Source organism: Rattus norvegicus, chromosome 1, assembly GCF_036323735.1.
Source record: "Rattus norvegicus strain BN/NHsdMcwi chromosome 1, GRCr8, whole genome shotgun sequence".
Classification (NCBI taxonomy): Eukaryota; Metazoa; Chordata; class Mammalia; order Rodentia; family Muridae; genus Rattus; species Rattus norvegicus.
Window position 1 is genome coordinate 170,991,748 of NC_086019.1, and position 20,281 is coordinate 171,012,028.

General features: G+C 44.2%; 1 protein-coding gene across 1 annotated transcript in view; it reads left to right on the forward strand.

Moving 5' to 3' along the window:
- Positions 1-20,281, forward strand: part of Ppfibp2 (PPFIA binding protein 2) — a 145,448-nt gene that overhangs the window by 75,099 nt on the left and 50,068 nt on the right. Inside the window, exons 4-5 of the mRNA NM_001100582.1 lie at positions 9,474-9,566; positions 13,592-13,705. Of these exons, the coding sequence (NP_001094052.1) occupies positions 9,474-9,566; positions 13,592-13,705 (207 nt within the window). The remainder of the gene's footprint in view (positions 1-9,473; positions 9,567-13,591; positions 13,706-20,281) is intronic.

A 20,281-nucleotide genomic window follows, 5' to 3' on the forward strand; every position in this document is an offset into this window, starting at 1 on the left:
TTGCAGATGCTGTCCACTGTGTCAGGGAAGATATGTCAGTAGGAGAATGAGGTAGCTGTTCACATTGCATCCAAAGTCAGGAAGCAGAGAAAGACAAATACAGTTTATAATGATTGCAATAAGAATTTCAATAGCTTTAAGTGACTATCATGAAAGCCTGAATTTGGCGGCTGGGGAGATGGCTCAGGAGGAAATCAGGCTTTCAATGAAAGCTCAAGGACCTGAGTTCAAGTTCCAAGAACTTAGAAAAAGCTACCTTTTCCCTTTCTATTCATTCTTGGACCCCCAGCCCAAGGGATGGTGCTGCCCACAGTTAGGACAGGTTTTCCTCCCTCGGTTAACACAGTCTAGAAACTCCCTCACAGACATGCCAGAAGTCTGTCTCCAAAGTGATTCTAGACCCTGTCAAGTTATACATTAACCATTACAGTATAGCTTTTGAAATTTAGCTATAGTTTTAGTGGCTCTGACATTTCTCCTGAAACCCTGAAGCACTGTGACTCTTTGACGCTTGACCTTTAGGACTTGGCATGCTCTTCTGTCTAGGCAGCCTCAGCCTGGAAGTAAGAACTGTTTTCTTTTGCTTTCACATTCATCTTAAAGCACATGCTATCTAAGTGGCTAATGAAGAACGAATTGGGCATAGTAGTACCTGCTTCTAATTTCAGCACTCGGGATGATGAGGCAGGAAGATCATAAGTTCAAGGCCAGCCTAGAATTATACAGCAAGACATTGTTACAATAAATTGTTTTGTTTTTTTTTTCAAGAAACTGCCCAGTGAGATGTACTCAAAATCTCAGTATATTTACAGAAAAAGTGCTTTGATATAAGTAAACATAGTCTGACCAGTTGGAGCAGTGTGTGCTCCATAACAGGAATCTTGGAACTACAATACAGGGCTTATGGGAAGTGCTGAAGGAAATGGGGCTCCGAATTGCTCAGCCAGGAGACCTTGATACTTGATGTCAAGACAGGAGGACAGATGTACTCTCACAGCCTTAAAGAAGTAGCTTTGGAAAGCAGCTCTTGTCTCTGAAAGTGAAAGGGATTTTCCACATACCAATGATGTCCTTAGTTTTCGCCTACATTCCAATGGTACCTCTTATGGCATCTGCTTTGCTCCATTTGATCAGTCACTAAACTCAGTCAAGTGCAGCACTCATGGTAGTCTCTTAGATGTGCCAATCAAGGAATGATGCAGAACTGTTCTTACCCAGAATCCCTGAGAATGTACCAGAACATGTATTAAATGAAGGCTAGGCTCTCCCAGTAGATACTGGACAGGCTAGAAGAGTCATGTCTTTGGGATTCTGTTTCACCCAGGCCATGGCATCAAACACTCAAAGGCCATCTAAAACTCCATAAAGAGCTGGATCCCTAGTAGATCATAGTAGAGGGAATGAGCTAGGGACAAGCAGACATCATAGAATCTAATAACCCACTAAAGTTAGTAATGACTTTGAAGAGATGCATGGATGGGGGTGGGTGGTAGTGGTGGTGGTGGTGGTGGTGGTGGTGGTGGTGGTGGTGGTGGTAGTAGCAGTGTGATTTAGCTGACCTAAAGTCTAGATTACAACAGAAGTAAACTCTGATATATATATATATATATATGTATATATATATATATATATATATATATATGTATATATATATATATATATATATATATATATATATATATATAAAAGTGTTTATGACTATGCACCTAGATGGTATTGTTAAATGTTATGCTGCTTTCAATTCTCCACCTTATTCCTTTGAGGTAACATCCCTCACTGAACCTGGAGCTCATGGGGTTTTGACTCTGCTGGTGGCCAGCAAGGTTCAACAGTTCTCCTGTCTTCACTCCTGCTTCCCAGACCTTGAGTTGTAGGCATGTGCTCAGCCTTGCCTAGCTTTTGAGACGAGTCCCGGGGACCTGAACCGAGGTCATCATGCTTTCATGGAGAACTCAGTTTACCTTCCAAGCCATCCGCTAGCCCCTCAAATTTCAGCTTTTATGAATACTAGAATTCTTACTGTATTATTATAAACATGTATGTAGCACAGAGTACTTAGCGTGCACAGCAAAGTGTTTGTAAAGAGGAAAAAAATGTGGCCATGAAGATCTGACTCAAACCACAGGCACCTTCTCAGGGCAGTGAAAAAGTGAGTGTGTCATCAGCTGTGTGTGCCAGAGGCATGACTCCAGTCCTTGGCCAGCCGTGCGTTCTGTGTGGCCATTCAGGCCTTTCTTATTTTCCTTTCCAGCCTGAAACATTTGGTTATTTATTGTTCCTGTGTGTTGTTTGTACGGATTGTTATAGATACTTCTTAGATGTCCTAGTCAGAAATACTTCTTGTTCTTGTTCCTCCCAGCTAATTGAAACTCTGAGGAGTGGGGATTAACATCCTCTAACCGAACCTTGGTCTTGGGGTTAGTTAGACAACGCCATTTAAATGATTCCAATATTCTTCTGAGCATTCAGGGCTGTTCACAATGCTGAGGAGCTGTGAAAGCTGCCTGCTCTGAGAGCATCTACACTTTAGCCCCACAGGCTTCATATGTGGACCACCTAGGTGGCTCCCACTGCTCTTTGGACAATCATGTTTTTACTGAATGAACTGGGTATCTGAGATGAGGCGACTTGCTTGAGATGGCAGCCTGGCTCCTAAATTGTCCCAGTCTGTCTTCTGACAGCTGAGGAGGGGGCAGTAGGAACTCTGAGAATGAATGTGGAAGCCCCCGTAACATATTAGGGCTCCTCTGCCTTGAAGTTCAGTTGGACAGTGGATGGGGCCTAGAGAACCTGCGGCTTTGAGTCTCAGAGTTGCCAGACCCGCCCATGTGTTCAGCTGTGCAGGATGCGTGCTCTTTGGGCATAGCCTTTTTCTCAGGCAGGCTTATGTTCTCATTTACCTACCAGTGTACATCTCCCAGTCCACTTTAGTTTCTGTTTACTTCTTGTTCTCTTCTTTGTTTTTTCCTTATCCCACCCCACCCTAGTCCATGCCTCTAGGTCAGTTTATTCTTGTATTCATCTCCGTCTTCACCTTCCTGGAGGCACACAGGTGGTGGATAGAAAGCTAGCCTTTCCACACACAAAGGAGACTCACTGCCCCTTTAATCCCAGTACATCCTACATAAACACGCCCAGAGCCACACATTAGCCCTTGATATGATAATCCTGGTTTTAGCTACAGTGGTTTTAGAACTTTCTGCCTGATTTTAAAAATTACCAGCCCAAGCAAATCCAGCAAGGGGAGTCAGAATTCCTTTGTACTTTTCTATTCTATACAAACTGCAGGGCTTCCTTCCTAGGAGTCTGTTTTTAGAGCAGTAAACTTCAGTGATCATGGCCAAACAGAGCATTAGCAAGGCTTTTGGTTACAAATAACAGAAACTCAGCTTGAACAAGTGCAAGGACTAACAGGAGGGCTCAGGATACAGCTCTGCTTTTACACATAGACTGGGAGAACTCCATCTTGGTCGTTTGGATGACTCATTCTTTCTCTCTCTCTCTCTCTCTCTCTCTCTCTCTCTCTCTCTCTCTCTTTTCTCCTCTCCTCACTCCTCTCTCTCCCTTTTCTCCTCTCCTCATTCCTTCTCTCTCTTTCCCACCATCTCTCCTCTTTCTTTTCATTATTTCCTTTTTTCTTTCCTGGTTTGTGTGCTTCCCCGTTCCTATTCTGTTGTGGTTATTCCTTTATAACTCATGACTCCTGGCTACAATAGAGGTGATGCTCTTGGCTCACATTGGACAAGTGCTGATTCCATTAAACCAGAGTTGAGAAGGATCCTTAGCCAAGAGTAATTAATCCAAGCTTTCTTCATTTCTTTTCCTTAGAAAAACAACAAGGGGAAGTTGCATAGTCTGAGGTTCTCACAAATATGGGAAGTTTCTTTTTGGAAACCTAAGTACCCCTGATAGCCTCATCACTAGCTAAAAATGCAGTGTCCTACGAGATGTAAAAAGTCACTTGATTTCTTGAGTTTGCCTTCAATTTCAAGCTTTCTATGCAGGAAGAACTTATCCATAGTAAACACTTGGGAGCTGGAGAGGTGGCTCAGTGGTTAAGAATGCTTGCTCTCATAGAAGACCTGGGCTCGATTCTTATAACCTGCATAGCAGCTTACAACTATCTGTTACTCCAGTTCCTGGGGATCTTGACACCCTCTTCTGACCTGTAAGGGCACCAGACACACATGTGGTATACGAGACATATGTGCAGAAAGAACATTCATACACATAAAAAGTAATAAGTTAAACAATTCTTTTTTTTTTAAAGTAATCATTTTAGATCCCCAGGGACAGATGTAAGGGGTTTAACAGTATCCTGTTTGTTCAGTGTTCTTGTATAGACCCAAAATCTTCTTTATGTAGATACTACTACTGCTGGAATCTTGCTAGCCTTTTGGACACACATCAGCTTTGTCTATCCCTTGACTGCTGCTCTTCTAATAGCTGAGCCCGATCAACTATCAGGATACATCTCAAGATCTCCAGCCAAAAAAAATACCGTCTATGGCACCATTCCTTCATAAAACCTGTCATACTGGTGTGTTTAGAAACAGCCCACCCTTAGGCTATTACTCAAGGTGTGTGTTGGCTAGCCCTGTTCAGCCCCAGTGGTACCAGCCAATCCTGTAGAAAACGAGATGACCTTTAAGAGAAGAAGCGTGTTGTTCCTGTTCCCGAGGGAAGCTGTTGAAAGGATGGCTCTCCTTGTCTTGTAATTTGCCTCTATGAGATTTGAGGTTTCTGTTTTTTTTTTTTTCTAAAGATTTAAAATTTTTTGCTTTATGTGAATGTATGAGTGTCTGCACCTAAGCTTGTATAGCACATGAATGAAGGTGCCCGTGGAGGCCAGAAGGGGGCATCAGATTTCCTGATCTGCAGTTACAAGATGTAAGCATTTAATTTTGGTGTAGGGAAATGAACCTGGATCTTTGGCAAAGCAGCAAGTGCTCTTAACCAATGAGCCAGTTCTCCAGCCTCTGAGATTTGAATTTTAAGGTATTGAGTCCCTGAATTCCAGTCTTTACCCTGTCTTTGAAAAGGACAGATGTGGTTTGTCTTTAAGGATGATAGAGAAACTTTACAAGTTCTTGATGACAAGCATACAAGAAGTCTTTAGAGACCCTTCACTCCTTGTTTTAATTTAATTCAGTGATGTGACGGGGGTGGTATGTTTTACTGTATACAGCATTCCTTAGTCCAAATGTAAGGGATTTAGGAATGTTCTTCCACAGTCTAAGTTTCATACAGATGCTCGCTTCCTCTCCAATATTTTTAGGTAATTGTCTCAACTTACAGGCAGTCAGTCTCTCTCTCTCTCTCTCTCTCTCTCTCTCTCTCTCTCTCTCTCTCTGTATCTATCATACAACATGGTTGCACATATAGAGAGCAAAGGACAACTTTCAAGAGTCGGGGCTTTTGCCTTTTACCATGTGGATCTTGAGGATCAAACTCAGGTCATCAGGCTTGGCAGCAAGTACTTTTACCCTCTGAGCAACTTTGTCAGGCTAAGAAGAAGAAGGAGGAGGAGGAAGAGAAGGAGGAGGAGGAGGAAGAAGAAGAAGAAGAAGAAGAAGAAGAAGAAGAAGAAGAAGAAGAAGAAGAAGTAGTAGTAGTAGTTGTTGTTTTAAGAAACTCAAATACTTTGTCTGAAGTCTCACTGACTTTTATCTCATCTTTGCCCTTCTGTAGCTTTACTGCTTCCCCAGGAGAAAATACTGCTGCAGAGCTGTGAGGTAGCCTGGAAACATCTCTCTGTTTCTTACACATGTCAGTAGCAGTGGAGTTGTACTGCATTTCATCATCGAGCCGAGAGGCCAATTTTGTACTTTGCTTTGTTCATTACCCATCCTGTATTTCTATGCTAAGCATAAATATGAGCCTCATGTTTTAAATGCTGCAAGGAAGTGGTTCATATTATGGACGAGACATCTTTTGTTTAACTACTCCCCTACAGACATTTTCCAATTGTGAGAGTAGTCACACAGTCAGTAAAACAATACCCAAACCAAATTTTACAGTTGAGCTATCCCCAAATTAAGCCTATAGTATACAACAGAATGCATACTAATTTACTACATAGCAATTTGAGTATCTGATCTACTTGCTCCATAGATCTTTATCTGTTAAATGGGTATAAAAATAATGTTCATAGGAAGAAATACTTGAATGATTGTGTGTGAAGTACTGTGAGCAATGCCTGGCTTCTGCTCTGCAAAGGCCTGATGTGTACTGAGGGTTCCTTGCTTGGACAATAATACTGTGTTGATCTCCCAGAGCTGCTGTGACCTTTGCTGTGGGTTTATCCTCCCGTCTATTTTGTAAGCATCTCAGGAAAGCAACGAGTTTTATTACTGAGCTCTGTTTACAGTATCATCCTAGACATAGTTTATCCCAATACACAAAGTCTCTCTGAAAACATGAGCAATTCCTTTTCTGCCCAGGGCTAGGTAGACCTCTCCTGGGTGGTCAGTTTGATTTTCTAAAACTGATCCATCTGCCAGGATCTTATTATGTAGCCCAGGCTGGCCTCCTATGATCCTCCTTACTCAGTCTCTCAGCTTCCTGTGTATGACGCTTTTTAACACATTGTCTTCCTTCTGCTTCTGCTGCCGATAGACTGACCTGCAGCTGCAGCGATTCCTACTGTGTAATTGCGTGGCAGGCATTTTTCTGTACTAACTTATTTTCTTGTCATGACTTTTGGGTTAGTATAAAAGGCTGCCACAGCAGGTGCCTATATAGGTAGACCTTGTATTATGATGAGGGACTGGTTTGAATGACTTTTGTTGTCAACTCAGCTGGTAGGCACTGTTCCCAGAAACCACCAGAGGCCCAGACAGCAGATTATCTATGCAAGAACCACCTGAGTTCTATGAGTGCCACCTGTCTGGGTTTCCCAGGCCTCTCACCGTTGGGGGTCAGAGTTCAGGCGTGGTGTCTGTAGCAACAGTGTGGGAGAGTAAGAGCCTTTACTATATAAGGACATGGGGATCTGTGGCACACATAGGGGAATCACACAAAGATCCAGGAGCAAAGTCAGAGAGAGTGAGGTAGGATGTGGGCATCATGCAAACTGGTTTCCCATGGGAACCCTTAATTGGTAGGTTTGAAGGGAGCAGATGTACGATCCAGCCAAAGAGATAGCATCCACCTTCAGTTTGCTGGCAAGTGACTAAGTAGTGCCTCTGCAAGAAGTGCTGGGAAAAGAGAGGCTTCTGAGTTATCTCTGGTCTCCCAGGCAGAGCCATTCTGGTTTTGTAGAGTACTGCAAGCTGTCAGTGGTGACTGAACCTTACTGATGGTATAGGAAAGTTGGGCTTGTATTTAAAAATAGATGCTAACAGCTGGGCCTGGTGGTACATGCCTGTGATCCCAGGACTCGGGAGGCTAAGGAAGGATTGCAATGAGTTCATGAGTTCAGGACCAGCTTGGCCTACACAGTGAGATACATGGTGAAACCCTGTCTCACACAAAACAAGGCAAGACAAAACAATTTTTATTTTTTAGGGTGTGTGTGTGTGTCAGTTCTAGCAAATCAAACTGACCACCTAGAATAGTTCTACCTAGTCCTGGGCAAGAAACAAAGGGAACATAAAATTGTAGCAGTCACTGTGGGACAGACTGTAAATAACTGAATACAGCACAGTGGCCATGGGGATTTGCTAGAGTCTCATGGCCAGATCTACCCTTAGCCCTTGGTCCTCTCTTATCTACTTCCTGTTGGACAAGTTGTGACTCTCTGGATGGTCAGTGTCATTTATAAATGTGGTGGTTTTGGCCTTGGAATCAAACATGCATTGTCATTTGGGTGACTAGCAACTTCCCTTTCTGTCTTCTGAAAAGCCCCATTATGAGCCCTTTAGTGAGAGAGAATGTATCCTGCTAAGAGCTGTCTTCTTATCCAGTTCAGGGAAAAAAAAAAGTGCTGTTTGTGACCCAGCTCTGGATGCTGGGAAGAGTCTGCCATGTGGGGGTACCCAGAGTATCAGCTGGAGGCTGGGGAGAGTCTGCCATGTGGGAGTACCTAGAGTATCAGCCACTCAAGCAACCGTGAACTGCCACCCACAAAGAAGCCATTGTAATAATGAAGGCCCTTTGTCTATGACAAAGAAGAGAGTCTATAACAGTGGATGAGATGGTGCAGGTTTGAGCTGGACTGGAAGGAAGGACGGTGGTGTCACCAGGTGCCATGTGCCATCTTAACTGTGTCTGTTACAGATGTCTGGGAAGTGCCCTAGGCGCAGGCCACTTCTGTCCCTTCAACAGAAACCCAGTGCTTCTCTCTATCTAGTGAGGATCCATTTTGCAAAATGCTTAGTGTTCTAGGTTGGGAGTGGCTCTGTCACTTGTCTATCACCTGGAATGAAGGGCTGAGGAGGTGCCCTTCCTCACAGAGCAAGGTTGGAGAGCCCATTCTCCAAGTTGAAAGGTAGGGGGAGATAAATTTCTTGATAAGGTGGGTCAACCCTGGGCCTCTCTGACCTGCCCTTTTGCACAATTGTGCTTTTCTCTGGTGATAAACACCTTCAGGAATTGATCCCTGTCACTAGACCAGCCCAGATTATCAGGATAACCGCTTTCCCACTGAGCAAGGAGATCTACTTTTTCAAACAGGTAACCCTCTGCACAGCTGGTTGTAGACTTTTGGTTTTAGCCTTTTATTCAGCATGGAGGTAGTAAACACGGGTGAGCTCTTCCCCCCAACTCCCTGCTAAACCCTATAAAGTGACAGCTTTTGTATCTGGCTCAGGACAGTGGGAGCCTCTCCTCCTCTACCACTTTGTAGCCCCTCCCTTTCCTTTTCTTTCTAGCTTCTAGTTATTCTGCATTTATTGTTTTCCCTCTCTTTCACATCCACTCTTTGAGATCCTCTAGGTGTTACTTAGATTCCTCTCAAAACTGTGTCATTGCAGCTTTTTGCTGTCAGCTTAAGCGCTGCTGAGATACACTATATGGCAATGCTCTTATCATGGCTCCATTTGGAGTGGACCTTGGCTTCCTAGGTTCTCTATATGACTGTGATGTATAGAGTATAGTGAGTCTGCAGGACCCTGGCAGGAAAAGTTGAGGAGTCCAAGATCATTCCCCTTTCCCCCCAACATATATCCTTGGCAAGTGGTGCTTACTCTAGTCTCCACCCAGAGCAGACCTTTCATAGACTGCTTCCGGTGGAACCAGACCCAGCATGCCCCAGCCCATCAGGTCAAGCCCTTCTACTTGGTTGGAATCTCTCAGTCCCTTGCAGCCAAGGGTGTGAGGTCATCAGGGTGGTTTCACCATCTTCTAGGATACGCCTTTTAATGGCATGTGGTCTGGTCCTCTGAGCTGTCTTGAAATCAGGTTTCCTGTTCTGGGATTTGTTTTGCACACAGCATCACAGAAACTGTCTTTATAAATCATATATTGTTTACTACATTTGGAAGAAGGCAGTGTTTTTGTAGCTCTTTAATTGTGTTATTTTCCCTGTTCAGTCCCAGGTAAATCACCACAGTGCTGCTAGTAATGAAACCTACCAGGAACGCCTGGCACGGCTAGAAGGAGATAAAGAGTCCCTCATATTGCAGGTGAGACCTCTTCTTCTGTCACTTCCCCAGGAAAGGGAGTCTTCTGTTAGAAAGTGTTGTGAATCCATTTATTTATCCTGTGCTGCCAGGCATCTGTCTCTGCACACTTCAAGCCCTGTGGACAGGCTGAAACTAGATGCCAGCAATGAGCAAAATGGGCCCAGTCATCTGGGAGCCTGTAAGTCTGCTAAGGGAGATGAGTACATCCTGTGTCACTAATAAAGCTGAGCCTTGAGTGCCCCAGGCCTCAGGGGGCAGGCTAATGGAATCAGGTCCATGAGTCTGAAGCTAGATGCAGACACGTCACTTGGAAGCAGATCTGGTAGCATGAGCTAGGCCTTTGCTTGCTCTCTTGCCTCTATAAGAGGAGCAGAGCTTTGAGACTTCTTATAGAGAGAGGACACCAAAACAGCCTCTGGCTTTCAAAAGCCCACGTTTCCTTGGTAGGATATAACAATGGGCGTTCTTCCAGAGAGCTTACACTACAGAAGGAACTCTGTGTTATCCCTCAAATGCACAGAAACACTTAGTAAAGTGGGTATTAAGGGTGGACTCTGCATCACATGTGAATAGAAAGTTTGGAAGTTTAGAGATTAATGTCCTAATTTCGGCTTCTGACAAAGCTTGGAGAATGATGAATAAGTCTGGTGATGGAGGCTGGGGATGCAGTTGGTAGAGTGCTTGCCTAATAATGCATGCATCCCCTGGATTCTATCCCCAGTGCTCTGTGATGCTGCATACCTGTACTCACAGCAGTTGGGAGGTAGAAGCAGGAGGTCCAGAAATTCAGGGTCAGCCTAAGCTACATAGTTGGTTTGAGGCCAGAGATGTGAGGACCTCCCTTATCCCATACACACACACACACAAACAGATGACTAGTGGTGAAATGGAGGAATGGGGGCAGTTAGGGTCTGGTGTTGGCCCCAGGGTGTGGCCCTTAGTTTGGAGCACTAGAGATGGTGAGATAACAGTATGCTTATTTCTTTCTTGTTTTATATTTTCATTTTATTTTATAAACATAAGATTAATAAGTTCTTTCAGAAACTGAAAATTCTGAGACTATCAAGCAGATTAGGTTAATACCTGTTCTTTGGCTGTGTCCCTCCAACCTCCTTTAAAATGATTGACCTCATACCAAATATATACTTTTGTTACCTAGTTTTACTCTTTTATTTGCTTCATTGACTTTTAAAATAATTGAATATCTGAATTTGTCAGACACCGGTTTAGGATCCTGTGGATATATCAGTGAATAAAATGTGTGTGTGTGTGTGTGTGTGTGTGTGTGTGTGTGTGTGTGTGTGTGTGTGTGTGTGTGAGAGAGAGAGGGAGAGAGAGAGAGAGAGAGAGAGAGAGAGAGAGAGAGAGAGAGAGAGAGAGAGATTGCACACGAACCTGAGCCAATACCTAAATATTTCAGGTAGTGATAAGTACCATGGAGAAAAATAAACCAAGATAAGCAATGTGCAGTCAGGATCTCTCTGGCAGGAAGAATCTAGGGAGGGAATCACAGATACCTGGAGGAGTGCATTCCAGGCAAAGGAGCTGGTCAGCCCAGATCACCCACAGAGGTAGAGTGTGCTTGGTGTGTGGACAGAACAGCAAGGGCCTATTGTGGCTGGAGTCCCTGAAAAGAAGGGGTGGGAACCCCCTTGGTGGTAGCAGGGGCCTGCTTTTATAGCTCAGGTCCCTTGAGGTAGGTATATACAGTTTAAAACTTCATCCCCGAGACATGATTCATGAAAGATGTAGCAAGGAGTACGAAATTGCAAGCTTTTGAACTAGAACCCTCTGTGATTAAAATGACACAATGCTATTTAGAGGGGATTACAATTAATGAAGAAGTCTCATGTAATAATGCTACCTTTCCATTTATGTTCTTATTCTTGACTAAACCCTATTTAAATAATCTGAACACACTTGAGGAGCTGTTGACTATTAAAGGTGAAAGTTGATGCTGATGGTTTCTGTTTTGCCAGGAGCTGTGGGCAGAGTCATCAGCAACTCTTCCTTTCTCACTTCTGCCCTGTTCAGTCGTGGCCTGTGGAGCTGGTTTGGGGATTCTTGCAGGGCACAGCCTCTTGCATAATCCACAATACAATTGAGTCCAATGAATGAGTTAGAGGAACCCTTGGCCTAGAATAAGTTTTCCTGGGTTTATTTGTAGAAGAACAAGATTTGTTTCGTCCCCTCCCAGTACCTAAACTTATGTTTACTTATAGGGCTTAAAAGTATTTATTTACATAGAATGAAGATAAAGTTCTAAAATCTTTAGTGCCATTTTCCATACTTCCTGACTCAACAATAGCATTGATGTGAGGGTCAGAAGATCCTGCAGTCCCGTGTCTTTGGTCTTCTGTAAAGCTGACCTGTGTGGCCTGTACTAGTCCACAACCCTACACCAGCTGGTCCTTAAATGTGGTGCTGCTCTATAAATGTTAATCCCTGTAGGACCAACTATAAAACACCTTCCCAAATAGAAACCCTGAATCCCAGGAAGCACAATCATTTCCCAAAATCCCACTCTTTTGAAAAGAAGTTAGTAGTAGAAAAGAACAATGCTGCTGATAGTATTCAGAGACAAGGACCAAAACCAAACCAAACAACGCAACTAGAGGCATGGCTTAACCGTGAGCAACACTGATGGTCCTTCCAGAGGACCTGGGTCCCATTCCTAGCACCCACAACAGTCCCAATTCCAGGCTATCTATACCCTCTTCTGTCCTTGAAGATACTGTACATACATACATTCAGGCATATATGCAGACAAAACAACCATATACATAAAATTAAGAAATATTAACAGTAAAATAAAACCATACACCAATGTGTTGTTTAAATGGGCCTGGTTGGTGGAAGGAGACCATCTTTGGATTATTGGAATGTCAGCACTCCCTGCTTCAACACTTATACAAGTGTTTCAATCATTTGCTCATTATATGGGTCTAGAAGTACAGTGTATAAAGTCAGGTTCTTCTCGATCTTCTAGAACTGGAACTTTCTAATTTATAAAATTCATTTAAACACTTAAAAATCAATTTAGATGAACTTCTTCATGCTTCATTAATCATTACAGAATGGGAAATTAACGAGAATAACCTATATTTGAAGGACCATGTCTTCAACCAAGAAGACCTTGATTTACTGTTCATTGATTTCTTCCTTTCTGGAAGGTCACCTGTGATCTTTCATCTTCCTGTATGGAACTATCTCATAGTAAATAAAACATAGATCCTAGGTGTCAATTGGCTAATAGAAAAGGCTACTAAAACAGTTATAGTATGCATCTAGGGCATAAACAAAATGCCTTTGTGTAAATGTATTTTTCTTAGTATTTCCATAGACAATCTTAGGAAAGTGAAATGTAAAATGAAATCCTAGAAAGATGACTTCTTTCTGCCACATGTGTGCAGTGTGGCTTTGGTGTTTGTATGACTTAGAGTCATGTTTTGACCTGTAAAGCACAGAAACCTTTCTGGAGCCAAGTTTTGTCAGTGCTAATACATGCCCTTTATGTCCTACATTCCTTAATTGCTTCCAAACACTGGCTTGATAGGTGAGCCGTCCCCACACCCGTATGAGAGAGGTAAGGTCATTGGTTGGTTCCCATAAAGGTTTTAATCGCTCTTCCCCATGAGGTGGCAGAGCCCTGCCAAGAGCTGAGATATGTCTTGAAGTCAGGCTGCCTTATTAGAGGCACAAGGAGCAGGAGTCCAGCCCAGAGGCAGCTCTCTTGTCTCTTGGGTAGCTGTTTCCTATTGACTCTCTTAGAGCAGGAAATGTGACCATGGCCTTTTAGGCAGTGGCTAAGATTCCTGGGTAAGGTGAAATTCAAACTGCAGTTGCCTTTCTCTGGGACGCTTCCTCAACCCCATTCACCTAAAAAAAGAGGCCTTCTGTCAGGTGAGTCTGAATAGGTTGCTTTCACAGCTTGCCCACCCAACAGTGAGGATTTCCCTGCCCCCACTACCCCCATCTTCCTCCCCCAGTTCAGATTATTCACTATTGTTTGTGTTCTATAACAGGTGAGCGTCCTCACAGATCAAGTGGAAGCCCAAGGAGAGAAGATTCGGGACCTTGAAGTGTGTCTGGAAGGTCACCAGGTGAAACTCAATGCCGCGGAAGAGATGCTTCAGCAGGTACGGGCAGGTGGAGTGGAGGGCTAGGGGCTTGAAGCAGCGCAGATGTTAAATGCCCCTTTATGGGTTCCTTCTTACTCTCCCATGATGCCTGGAGGTGGGGTTGGCTTGCACTGTGCAATGTTTAGACAGCAGGTGAAACCAACCTGAACATTGAGGGTGGAGCGGGATGGGGCGGGGCAGCCCAGTGGGGAAATAACTTGTTGAGCTGGTTAGACAGAGTCCCAGGAGTACTTTCTGCAGACCATGTCACCTCATCTTATCATAGAAGCTGCTATCTGCTAGGGTGGCCTCTGGGGTTGCAGAAAGTCAACCTGTCATCATGGCATTTTTTTTGCACCCCACCCCCCACTCTATTACTTCCTCTGATTAAAACTATCACACGAATACCATCTTACTGTAGTTTAGTAGACATCGAAAAGGAAAGCGATAGCTCACTGCTGTTTCCATACTTTGTAAATAGAGCCCTCTACTTTTATATCATTTTGTTGGTTTCCACTGTACGTGCTCAGGATTTGCAAAGCTGTAGTCCTATGGAGGGACAGCCTAGTCCTTAGGCTAAAGTTAAATATGACACAGCAACACTTTTCCATTTGAAAGATGTAGCTAGCTATGTACTACCACTTACAGTTATACTAAGTAGAGATATCAAAATTGACCTAACCATTCTTTATCCCCCAAATAGTTGTATCATTGTAAAAAGCGAGCTGGGGCTATTACAGAGGGGCGCTGAGTTGTCCTGAAGAGTTTTTAAGGTCTGCTGAGCACATCATTAGACTTTGGATGCAGTCTGTTTATTCATAGATTTCCTTTGCTTAGGTCAGCCTTGCACTCTTGCCTATTTTGAAAATTATAGCACGCTAGAAGTTTACGTGTGCTGTTGATAAGATTCCTGACATAGGGAAGAATCTCACCTTCCATTTAAAGAAGGAAAACCATTCTCTCAAAATGATCAGATTTATTTAGATGACTGGTCATAATCTTTCCTCAAAGCTCCACTTTTTTGTTTTGTTTTTAACTGTCAAGATGAGCCTGTGAGCACAGCTCTGCAGTCTACTGCTGGCCTGCTAAGTGTCATAGTTTCTGGGGATGTTAGTTTGGTTTGGGTACATTTGAAGAATTTAGGGGGAGAAAAGATAAATGAGCATCTCAATGGACATGTTTTTATAAAATTTGGTTGCAGCAGCTTGGAGGTTGTTATTAATTTGCTGTCTTTTCACTCCTGATTAATAAATTACACTATTCTGTCTTGGTTTGACTTTGTTTAGATTATATACCATTTTTCTTCCTTGTATTTTTTTATTCTGAGAAATTATTCTTAGTAACAGAAGGTCTTTTATGGAAGAAAAGAAAACGAATCTTGTCTTTTGAATACCTGGAAAAGAAAGGGGTCTGATTGGGAAACAATCTTGCATGAAGCACGTGTGGATGGAGTTTTCAGGTCTGCCTGTGGTGTGTGGGGGTGGGTAAGGAAGATGACAGACTATTGTAAATGGTTCAGAAAGAGACCATGAAAGTTACTGTGTGAGAACGTATCAGAGGGCTGACGTTTCAGGAAGGTGGTTCCTGGCTAGAAGCCACACTTTTGGAGGCTAGAGAATAGCTGCATTGTCTTGCTGGAGCTGTGTGTCACTGCTGACTCTCTCTGGACCGCTCTACTTCCTGCCGTGGCAGTGCTCTGTCTATCAAGGAGCTCAATGGAGGCCAGCACTCCTGGGCAGAGGCTAACCTGTCAGCAGTGTGACACAGAAAGCCGTTGGGCTTTTTGAAAGCCTTAGGTTGATTAGCTCTTGTATCCTATTTATTCTAATTCCCATTGCTCTTCCCATGCGCTGAGTAAGGCATCAGGCATTGGCTTGCCACCCAATCTTGTCATTATTCGTCTGCTATAGTTTGGAAAAGGGGTAACTCAGCATTTGTCTCTTCTAGAACTTGACTAAGTTCTGTGACTAAGTTACGCACTTTCAGTGCAGGCTCTCAATCTTGTAAGAGTATCATTTCATAAACATCACACACTCAAATTGTGGGGTACATTTGAGCCTCAGCTCACACTAGGTGTTTGTTGGACTTGGTGGTTCCAGCACTGGATCTCAAGTTCAATGCTGCTGCTGTCCTGGAACCTGACACTGTTTGCGAAGACCCTCAGATCTTGCAGCACAGTGCTGGTGCAGTGTTGTTTACAACCCGGAGTACGTCTATGTTCTGTGAGCAGGAGGCAGGTACAGACTTGCTCTGTCTGGCTGAGATATCCTTGGCTGCGGGGCTCTTGGCTACTGGTGGTTGGAACAAGAATGACTCATGACCTCCAGGCAGAGAATGGACACAATTGCTTCTTTCTGCCTGTCCTGCCAGACCTGACCCACTGCTCTGAATGAGGTCTTTCCCTATCTCCAGTAGGGCTTTATGTTTGTCTGGAACCCAGCACTTCTCCTGGATGTTGCTGGTCCAGGTAACACTGCACACTAATGAATCCTGTCTAAAGGTAACAACTGTTTTCAGTGCCTTTGCGAACCAAGCAATGCAAAATAGTCTAGTTTTGTTAAAAACACAGGGGTAGAAATTAAAGATTTAAAGATATCCTAAAAGTTTTTTAATTTTGAAATGTCCTGTGTGAACCTCAGAGTAAGTAACTGTAGGTCGTGGCTGTCTGGGAGATCTCTAGTCTACAATGTATGCTCCAGATTTCCCTCACCCACTTGCTACAATAGCACTGGGAGACTATCTTGGTTACTTTTCTGTTGCTGTGATGCGAAGACATGACCAAGGACATTGATGAAAGAGTTTATTGGAGTTTATATTTCCAGAGGGTTAGAGTGTAAGATCATCACAGCCGGGAGCAAAGCAGCAGGCAGGCAGGCATGGTGCTAAGACAGTGGCGGATTGCTCCCATCCTGACCCACAGCTTTAGGCAGAGAGAGCTAACTAGGCATGGTGAGGGATTTTGAAACCTCAAAACCAACTTCCGAGTGGTGTACCTCCTCCATCCAGCAAGATCACACCTCCTAATTCTTCGGAGACAGTTCAGACACCTGGGGACCAAGCACTCAAACATATGTGTCCATGGGAGTAGGGGGAGTCATTCTTTTAAAGCACCCCAGGGACTTAAGAAAACCTCGGTGCAATATGCATAGTCTAAACCCTGCGTGTTGTTTAGCTCCAGCAATTCCACTGAGGTGTCCTTTCCTGAAGATGGTGTTCCAATGTCAGACTCCTTCCAGAAGCCCCAGAGGAAGAGGTTATCCTCTCACCCAACCCACGGGGAAGCCTCCTCGGTCATCCTGAGACTGGCCCCTGCTCACTGTGACTACCTACCTGCCAGGTGGCATATGTAAACATGAACTCATCCAGTTTCCAGGAGAAAACACAGAGACCTCTCTTGGTATTAGATAAACCAGAAGGAGACAGAACTGACTCAGAACTGGCCAGGTCCACCAAGACTACAATGCTTGAAAGGAAAGAGGGAGCAAATTGTCCTGACTTTGTGAAGCCATCATCCTGCTCTGAGAAATAGGTGACAACATTCATGTGTTTCGAGCCTCCAGCCTGTCCCAGAGCAGCAGGATTTATGTGAAGCTGACTGAGGTGTGGAGTGACTGGGAGTCAGTAAGCTTAGATGTTGATCTGGGAAGGTCAACAGATGTATTTTTATTTCTTTTGATTTATTATTATTAGTGATGCTGGGCCTCATGCATGCTAGGCAAACACTCCTGCCACTGAGCTCTGGCTCTCTGCTTTCCTTTCTTGCTGAGAATAGGGATGAAGTCTGGATTCTAAATTGTACATCTCTGCTATTTCCTCATAAGAGAGTAACCTGATGGTGAGGGGCAGGGTAACAGCACACATAATCACTGGTCCTGCCCTCAACCAGCACAGAGCTCACTGAAAACTTCTTCCAAGGCGGCATGGACTTAACGGAGAGAGCTGTGCCAGTGAAAGGGAGTCCTGTTGAGTTAGAAAGTTCTAGAGAGAAACAGGAACTACCCAGACCTCCAGATAAAGCTGAACGCTACCCATAGAGGTGCCTTAGCACTTATGGAGTTATGTACAACTGTTCCAGTTTTGTTAAAAACAGATTTTATACAAATGGCCAGTGTACCTGTAGACACTGGGCACAGACCCTGTAATATGCTAAGAAATAAAGGTTTTTTTTTTAAAAAATAAAAAATATTAAACAGAACTCCACACACAATCTAGCAGGCACATATATCTGTCTGAGGAAGTGAGACAAGGCAGCAAGTCATGAGTGAGAAAAATGTTCATTAATTCCCTAAAACCCCTCTGAGAGGTTTTAAGACACATACCTAGTTTCTTCTAGTTTATCGTACTTGATGTTGTATGTCTAGACGTTAGTACAGATGGCACATCAACCCATGTTGCAGGTGAGGCTGTGGTTTCAAAGAGACTCAGTCACTAGGAAATGAGACTCGAATGGCCAGAGTAGGTGGGTGGGTGGGGGACCCATTTTCTGTAGTGTTCCTCACAAGCCTGGCTTGGCTTCCTGGCAAGGCCAGGGCCTTTGACTTCGAAGGGCAAAGGGATAGGGTTTTGCCTTCTTGTCTCTCCACAGCCTGTTCTTTCCTTCTGGTTTCAGGTTGCCAGGGGGGCTGCAGTCCCCTGTCATTGGTCAGTAATTCCCTGGGTCATGTTCCACTTTTAAAGATGGAGGTAATTGCTTCAAGATGTGGCCCTTTATGGAGAGAATGACTTGAAAGGCAGATCTCTTTTTTATCAGCTCCAGTCAGGACCTGAGCCTTAGGAAAAAGGAAATGGCTGATTGCTCCGAGATGTAAACTCTCTTTCATCTCTGAGAGGGGAGATGCCCTTGTGCTTCTGGAAGAAGTTAGTGGTGGCGGGAAAAGAGAGAGGCAAGTGGTAATTTTGTTCATTCTTTTATTTTTCTAAAGCATCCTGACCCAGCTTCACAGTCCTCAGAGTAAGTGAAATAAGTTTTCCATACCCCTCCTCCTCCTTGCCCTCCTTCCTTTAGATTGCAGGCAACCTTGAAACAGTCAGGAGCAGGAAGCACAGTGCTGCTTGGGAAACTTGCTCCCCTTACCCTCAGCTGCTGCCTCTCCCCATCCATCATGGTAACTGCAGGACCATAAGCAGTGCCCAGTGGGGTCCCACCCTGTAGCCTGCTCCAGACAGGCAGGCGGGTTGCATCCAGAGCTGACACCAGTGCTGGAGTGACAAGCTAGCAGGGACACAGGGCATTTTCCTTAAAGTAGATAGAATAAAGGTAAGGACAGCAAAGGAGATGGGAGAGCAAAGTGAATGGTCAGGGATCTGGTACAGGGCAGATGAAGTGGCAGACAGCCACTCCTGAATCGATGCCGTGGATCTATAACAGGCCAGAACCATAAGCTGTGTCTAAAGTTTAGATCTCAAATCCCAGAAGTAAAACTGTTTTTGCTCCCTACTTTGGTGAAGGCTGCAGGCAGGCAGCAGGCAGACAGACAACTGTTTAAGGAGTGAAAGGAAGAGGAGGAATGGGGAAAGGGGTAAAAGAGAGGGCTCTTTTTCTTTGTATTACACACACACACACACACACACACACACACACACACACACACACACACACACAGAGTACATTTACTTCCTCAGAGACAGAATAGTTGGTAGTGGTAACTTTAAGGGCAGGGAGTCCAGAGGCTTCTTTAGAATGTCAGAAATTTGGTCATGTTTATAGCCCAAGGAATGAGAGCTGATGGTGAGGACAAGATTAAATGCCGGCCAGAGTGCATGATTGATGGTCCTATCCCAGGCCAGCGCAGGGCTTGGTGGGAACTCCTTCCCAGGCAGCACAAAGGTGAGGGAGTGGCCAGGTTCCAGTGAATGGGAGTCTCTCTGAGTTACAAGCTAGACGAAGATCAGGGGATACCACCAAGACTACTGGTTACCTGCCAAGGATATTCACCAAGTTGTGTCAGGATGGGCAGAGATGGGAAGGTCAGTCAAAATGGTACATTTCAGATACAAAACTCTAGAAGTAGTCTAGAAGTTCAGTCTGTCTGTCTCTCTCTCTCTCTGTCTCTCTGTCTATCTCTGTCTCTCTGTCTGTCTCTGTCTCTCTGTCTGTCTCTCTCTCTTTGTGTCTCTCTCTTCCCCTCCTCCTTCACTCTCCCTCTTCCCCTTCCTCTCTCTGTTTCTTTCTGTTTCTCTGTTTTTCTTGCAGTGGGGGAGGGGAAGGCTGCGGGGTCAGCATAGCCCAATCTGGGTGCTCCCTTACTCAGCCACTGAGTGGTAGGGTTACAGATGTGTGTCAACACACCCAGCTTTCTGGGATAGAAAATAGATCATGAAAATGAGAGGACTTGACAGAGGCAATGACAGCATGCAGTCTGTCAGACTGGCTTTGGAACGAAGTGTGTGTCTGTGGGTGTCTGTATGTGTCTGTGGGTGTACACACTAAGGGATTTAAGAAAGATAAATGAGATAACAGAAAATTCTGAAATAAAAAAGAATGTAAGTTTAGTAAATGGTGATAAGTTTTTATTGTGTTGGTAGCTAGGAAGAGAGGTTATTTGACAAGAGCATATTGTGGGGTTTAAGGCTTAGAGGTGTAGAGAATTGGAA